Here is a 7,695-nt window from a genome sequence, read left to right as displayed (position 1 = left end):
GGAGGATTTTAAATTCTATTCTGGATTTAACAGGAAGCCAATGAAGAGAAGCCAGGATAGGAGAGATATGATCTCTCTTTTTCATTTTCATCAGAACTCTGGCTGCAGCATTTTGGATCAGCTGAAGGGGGTGGGTGGGTAGGGGATCTGTTTTTTTTTTTTTATAATCCTAATTCTTCAGCATTCATGTTTTCATTGTAGTTCATATTCAGAGAAGTTGGATTTTGAAAGAACATTTTTCCATAAACCTGTTTTTGTTGTTCTATTCAGTAACCCGTCCATGCAGTGATGTTTAATTTTAATTAGGAACATCCTCATTAAAAATCTTCACAGCCTAAAGTCCTCCAGATGCTTCTTAGTTAGAAAAAGATTTTAATGAGCTCGTTATTTTTGCATTATTTGACTTTAACGCAGATATCCTGACAGACACACTGATAGACATTATCCTGGTGTCCAAATACACACTGCTGACATTACCTGAACAAACATACTAATACTTCCCAGCATAGAGCTCCAGATTATTAGAAGTCTGTAGACTTTAAAAGGTTCAACCGACAGCAGGAACAAAGAGAAACTTGTGATCAAAGTTTGCATGGAGTCAGAATGATGATGATGATGATGATGATGATGATGAGGATGATGATGATGATGATGATGATTTCATCCCTTCGTCTGATGCCTCCTTTCTGAAGCTGAAATCTTCTAGGAAACAGTCTTCAAAACCAAAAACTGTTTTCCTCTAAATTATATGAGAGATCCAGATCAAATGCAGTGTGTGAAGCTGACGGCCATGTTGCTCAGGCCGTTCACATCATGCTGCCATTGAAACTCTGGGAGGCCTGGTTTTTATCCGTCTTCCTTGCCTTGTTGCAGACTTTATCAGTTCAAGACGTTCTCTAGCTTGATGTATTTACTTAGGCTCAAAGAATCTTTTAGCTTCATTAAGGGTAATTATCTCCCCATAGCCACCCCCGCAGTGGCCATTAAATGTGGGCAGATGCTGTGATGCTGCCAGGATTTGCAGCTACAGAAGTAATTAAGAAGCTGTGTTTGTCTGTCTTGGTTTCGCCCACAGTTGTTTTCACTGGTTTTACAGAAGCACAGCAGTGAAAACAACATAGAAACAAACATTGTGGAATCACGCTTTTATTTTCATTTTTTATAATTTAGGTGTTCCTTTAAAATGTTCATTCCTTTATACCAAGCTGAAGTTTTTTTGTCTTATTTCCTTAAAGGTTCAGTCACATACATTTTATGTTCCTTAACATATTTTATGAATGAAACACTGTGGACTTAAAGTTGAACCTGGTTTTATCCTGCAGCTAAAATAACAGCTGCTATCCTGAACTAACGAAAACAGGAAGATGCTTAGGACTCCTTTGGAACACGCTGAACTCCAGGTTAGACATGAAACACATTTTCTTTATTAAACAGATGAGCTTCCAGCTGACAAAGCTAAACATCGCTGCTACAAATCCACACAAACGTTACTCAGAGTCCACTAAAGATCCAATAGACCAGACTTAGAAGCCATGTTCGAATTCATGGGACGCGTCCTCAGAAGGCCAGATTCGAAGGCCGATGACATCATAGCGTGGCGCTGAGGTGTGGTCGGATTCCAAGGCTCCTCGTTATGCGGCCTTAAAATGCGTCCTTTTTTTAGCCTGATTTGAAGGACGGGTCCGGTGTATCCTCGCTATCCTTGGTTTACCCAGGATGCATTGCGAGACCAAGCAAGCCGTGATCAGAGGAAAGGTTACTTGGCGCCGACCAGTGGTGAATACTGGAAGTTCAGTTTAATATAATAGTCTGTGAATATTTCCGTCTGAAACTACTCCTGGACTTCCAGACTGACCTTTGACCTTTAGGCTTTGGCCTAATGACCAATATTACGCAGGCACACCAACGTAATCCTGGTCCCATGACATTAAAATGTTAAATATAAACTGAAAGGACGCAGGATGCTGTTATTTGTCTAAACATTTTGTTAATAACCAAAGCGAGTTACTGGTTCATAAATAAATAAAAAAATGATTATATATCTTTAAGCTCTTTAAGCTCCACCAGTCTGGTTCAGTTTAATGCATGAAGAATTAAACTCCATCACAGATCAGTAACTGGAATCCTTTCTGAAGGATGCAAGGCTTCGGTGTTGTGGAAGTGAAATAGAGGCAGAGGAGGTTTGGTTTTTGTGGGCAGACCTTGATCAGTGGGAAGATGCCGTTCTTCCCCTTGGCTGCCCCCGGAGCGCTCCCCCTTTCCACAGCAGAGACCTGATGCTCATGCATGACGTTGGCAGAGAACCGATCGACCACCGAGAGCAGGCAAGGCATGCCAAGGGTCCCGCCCAAGGACACCACCGCTTAGATGGATGAAGAGTTGGCCTAAAGCGGTTCCTTAGCCCCGCCCTCTGTGTTCACATGGACTCTTTGGTTTGTGTCCTGGAACATGAATCAAACTCCTGTGATGATGAAACTAAGGTGTGAGTTAGAAGGAGTCATCTTCTCCCTGATCCTCAGCTGTGGCCTCGCTGATTCCTCCTCTTTAGACGCCCAGCTTGTCCTCTGAAGCGTTTCAGTGTTTTTCCCTCCTCTGTTCTCTCTCTCTTTTCTTGCACACTCTCTGTTCTCTTCTCTTTCTGGCATCTTGCTGTTTCCATCACTTGAAGCGCCAATCAAAAAGAGCTTAGGCTGTTTAATCTCAGACTATAGTCTGCTCCCTGCTTTGCTGCTGTCCCTCCTTTTCTTTGGGTTTCTTATTTACCTGCTCTTTGCTCATCTTCTGGATCTTAACATCTTTATCTTTTGCACATAGTTTTCACAGACGTAAATATTGAAGCTTTTATGATCCAAATAGATGAGGTATTAGTTTATAAAGCCGTGAAAGTTCTCCTGAGGATACGATAAACTTGATGAGGCAAAGAAAGAATTTTGGAGGCTTGGTGAAACCAGATCAGCCATGAGGTCTGTGGTTGCCAATAAAAACAGTTCCTCAGGGGTTCCTGCACTCCCATTTCTATCACTATTCATGTTTCAGACTCTCTGACTTGGATTTGCTGCTGCACTCTTGGGCAGGAGCTCATACGTCTAAGCTTAGTCTGGATTTCACGCTTTCACCAGGTTGTTTCTAGTGTAATGATTCACTTTTATTCATTTATTACTTATTTATATGACTGAATTTATCTTGGATTAAATGACACACAAGCAGACCTAAAAATGAAGGGAAGGAATTGTTTAGGAAGGCTAAAGACGTCGTATGGAGTGAACTTTGTTCCATTATGCTTCGTCAATAATTGTGAAAAAATGCATTTTGTAAATTGAAATTTAGAAGCAATGGATTCCATAAATGTAAATTAAAAAAGGTTTTAATAAAAAAAAGGTTTTGTTAGTACCTTTTCTCAGCTTTCATTTCTTTTTTTTCTGAGTTAATTTTTTTTTAGAGATTTCTTTATAACATTTTTTTTTCACAGATTTTATATTTTCTTTTTTTTATTATTCCTTTTTTGATGTCGAGTATAATGAATTATATAGTTTCCAAACTTCAAACAGTTAACATCCAGCAGACCAATAGAAATGCATGTTCTGTCCTCAGTCCAGAGGAAGCCCCGCCCTCAGAGGTGAAGAAAATGTGATCTGGAAAATGCAGTTCAAAAGGAGCGCAATTAGTAAAAGTTAGCCTGATGAAAATTTTTTTTAAATATGAAAATAATAAATTATGCACATTTTCTGAAAAAATACTATTAAAAGAATAAAACAAGAAAATGAAAAATATTCATATATAAAAAAAAAAATCTGGAAAAAGCAAAGGTACCTTCAAGACTTTTTTTTTTATTAAAGCTTTTTTTTAAATATTATTCATGGATTTCATTTTTTAATGTGCTTTGTTTTGTTTTTTTCTTCTAACAGTAAAGGAAAAATAAAAGCCTCCACATGTTCAGATTATTTTTTCCAGTCCCATCTGCTTAAATTTTCTTTAAAAAGTAATTCCATACATTCATTTTTTTAAGTGTAAAACTTGAACAGGTATTTTCTGTAATGTTATTAACTGACTGTCTGTTTCACTGAATGCAGATATCGATGAATGCGAGGAGAACAATGGAGGCTGCGATCATTCCTGCAGAAACACGGTGGGTTCGTTTGAGTGCAGCTGCCAGAAAGGATACAAGCTTCTCACTGACGAGCGGACATGCAAAGGTCAGTAGATGTTAGGAGCCGTCTGCTTCTTTGTTTTCCTTACAAGACATTTGGAACTATTTGAGTTTTGCTGTTGATTTTCTACTGTTGTGTTTTTCATTTTTAGCGGTTTGATTGAAAAATCAGTTTACTGTGGCCATAAATACACTTCATGCACTTTGCTGCAGATATTGTCTTCATTACATGGTTGGAAGTAATCAGACCAGTTACTGCATCAGTAGGGGTATGTCAGACAAGTTGCTCCTTCACCATCACCAAAGGCAAATTCCTGCTTACATGTCGCAGCAAGCGAGGCAGAAGATCAGACAAACACTAAATGATTTCTCCAAACCGTAAAACCCTAAGGTTGTTCGATCCTCCACCCAAAACAAACTATGGAACAAACAGGCGCGGATGCGCCAGATTAAGTGGCCAACACCATAAGGGCTTTTGAAGTATGTGGTGTTGAGTGGTTCCAGCCACATCATAGCCTCCCTCTCATATGGCTTTAGTGGTGTTGCTGTTGACACGTTGCCGATGCACCAGACGGCAACAAGCTGCCAGTTTCCCTCTGCAGACATCTGCATCCACAGCTACGATTATTCAACGTCCGCTGCAGATAAGCTTTACTGGCAAAATGAACAAACTGGAGGCTATTTGTAGGAAATGTCTAAAAAACAAAGTTTGAATAGTTCATCTAAACTGGTTCCAGCAGCGGATTGTCAGATAAAAAGCTGCTTTAGATTTCATTTCCAGGATGTTTTTTGGAGCGAGTGGTTCCCTGCTGGTCACAGCCAGGGCATGGCGTCCTGGGAAAGGTTCCTGGTTTGATTCCCACAGAATGCCTCTCAAGGTCCCTGAACAGCACCCTTAGCACCAGGATGCTACTGGGGCTTTGCACGGTGACAACCCTCTTCTAAGAGGACACATTTCAGGGAAACAGTTGCCTTGACAACAAAGATGATTATTTAACTGATTTCCAGAGTTTAAGTCTGGGAACAATGATAGCCACTCTCCTATTTTCCAGGACTTTCTCTGAAACCAAGCTTTGGTGGAGCGTGCGATTCGCTTTGATGTTGTTGAGTTTTACGGTTGGCCGCTGATCACCCGTTTGCACATCCTCCTGGTGTTGCTGTCATCATGGGTGAGATCCTGGATCTTCTGGCTGTGGTTCTGCTTCGCTGATCTGAGCTGAGTTCGGTACTTTTAGCGATTTCCGAACCTCTCCATTCACCCAGGGCCGTTGGTTGGCCCAGGCGCTGATGTTCTATGAGATGCATTTGTTGATGTAGGCTGACACGGTCATGACATACTCATTTATGTTTATCTTGTTGTCATATGTAGCTGCAGCTTTGAACATGTTCCACTTAGAGCATTCAGAACAGTCCTGGAGTTTCTCCATGGCCCCCTCGGACCACACTCTGACCTGCTGCACTGTTGGTTTAGCCCTGATTAGCTGGGGCCTGTATGCAGGGATTAGCATGACAGAAAGATGAGCTGCTCTGAGGGAGCTGATCTGAATGCATCTTTGATGTTAGAGTAAACCAGGTCTAAAGTCAGCTCCCATGTCAGAGGATGAAGAGAGCACATCCAGTTAGTCACAGTCAGAGAAACAGGACTACACTGGAAAACAGGCCAAGCTCCAACATCTAGAAACAAAGGTGTTGATGGCAGCAGCACAGCTGATATTTCTCTCCAGGATGGAGTCACAGCCAAACAGGAACAGACCAGATGAAGCTACTATGAGAAAAAGCAGAGAGAGCAGAACGTTAGAGATTGAACTAACAGATTCTGCAGAGTGGGAGAATAGAGATAGAATGAAGCAGAATGATGAAAAAGGGGTCCCTATGTCCTCCAGCAGTCTAAGCCTATAGCAGCAGAACTATAGAGATAGATCAGGATAACCTGAGCCACTCTAACTAGAAGCTTTATCAAAAAGGAAAGTTTTAAGCCTAGCCTTAAAAGTAGACAGGGTGTCTGCCTCACGGACTAAAACTGGTAGTTGGTTCCACAGGAGAGGAGCCTGAGAACTAAAAGATCTGCCTCCCATTCTACTTTTAGAAATTCTAGGAACCACTAGTAAACCTGCAGATTGAGAGCGAAGTGCTCTGTTAGGAACATCAGGAACAATCAGATCTCTGATATCAGATGGAGCTTGGCCATTTAAGGCTTTATATGTGAGAAGGAGGATTTTAAATTCTATTCTGGATTTAACAGGAAGCCAATGAAGAGAAGCCAGGATAGGAGAGATATGATCTCTCTTTTTCATTTTCATCTTCATCAGAACTCTTTATTTTGGAGAAAAAAACTGAGACCTTTTGGCAGAATTTGACTCTCATGATGATAAAAATTCTAAACATCCAGTTGGCAACAAAAGAGCTTAAACAGAAAAAGTTGAGGCTGCAGCAATGACCCCTTCAGAGTCCAGAGCTCAATCAGCCTGAAACGCTGAGGTAGATCCTGAAGATAGATGTGCAGAACCCTGCAGAGTGAAATCAACTGTTTAATGATGAAATGTAAGATTAGTCGCTGCTGCTGTTTAGGTGGTTTTTCTCCCAGCTGTGAATCAGTGTAGTGGTTGTGTTCACCTTCAGATCCATCTCTACTCCTGATCCTGTTTATTATTTCTGGATTTGTAGAAGTCTTTGGAATGAAAGCTATACTTTCTTTTAGGGCGGCCGTCTGGATGTTAGCAGCTACTGTGCTGCTGAGACTCGCTCCGACCGCATGGGCGAACTTTCCGATGTCCTCTCAGGGAGATTTTCCCAACTGTTTACTGAAATAACATCCTGCATTCAGACCAACTTCCTCTAAGTTACAAGCTTCATTAGAAAGTCTTTGATTAGCACTTTATCCCAGGGAGGTTTTATTAGAATGAGTTTTCACCAATTTGCTGAATGGACTGAGGACATTTTATCACATATTTACTCTGAGATTTCTCCCTGTTCTCATTCTTAGAGAATTATAATGATTTTTATTTCAGAGCGCGATCATTCATTATTTCATTGGATCCGCTCAGTTCTTCCTCTTCCAAACAGATTTGATTGAGGATGTGGCGTCTCTAAGACGAGTTTCGGCCCATCGAATATTTTCCATCTTTTTGCTGTTTCTGTTGTTTTTGAGTACTTCTGTTATCTGAAGGAGGAAATTCACCACATGAGACCAACTAACTGCCCTCTGGTCTGCCCTCCCTCTAATAAAGGAGGTTTCTACCATTACTGCTGCTCTATGGGTTATTGTTTTGAACTGCTTCCTTCAAACAGGCCATTGAGAGGCCTCTTCTTAAAAAGCCTCATCTTTAATTTTATATAAATTCAGAAAGATTTCTCAGTTGTTTTTTCTTGATATCTGTGTCTGTAGATACTAACCAGCCTGTGGTCCTGCTTTTATTGACCGCTTTATTTATTTAACCTCCTTTTCTGACTGATCGTTTATCCCCCTCTACTGAGTGGTGTACCACAAGGATCCATTCTTGGTCCTGTTTTATTTTCCTTATATATGCTGCTGTGTGTGTGTGTGTGTG

At 40.8% G+C, this 7,695-nt stretch overlaps 1 protein-coding gene across 1 annotated transcript in view; it reads left to right on the top strand.

The window, feature by feature from the left end:
• Positions 1-7,695, top strand: part of LOC107105195 (signal peptide, CUB and EGF-like domain-containing protein 1) — a 31,799-nt gene that overhangs the window by 9,145 nt on the left and 14,959 nt on the right. The window contains exon 2 of the mRNA XM_015405320.1: positions 4,071-4,193. Coding sequence (XP_015260806.1) covers positions 4,071-4,193 — 123 coding nt within the window. The remainder of the gene's footprint in view (positions 1-4,070; positions 4,194-7,695) is intronic.

This window comes from Cyprinodon variegatus, unplaced genomic scaffold, assembly GCF_000732505.1.
Source record: "Cyprinodon variegatus isolate N-32 unplaced genomic scaffold, C_variegatus-1.0 Scaffold2137, whole genome shotgun sequence".
Classification (NCBI taxonomy): Eukaryota; Metazoa; Chordata; class Actinopteri; order Cyprinodontiformes; family Cyprinodontidae; genus Cyprinodon; species Cyprinodon variegatus.
The sequence above is the reverse complement of the archived record's forward strand: the minus strand, read 5'-3'. Positions and strand labels throughout refer to the sequence as shown.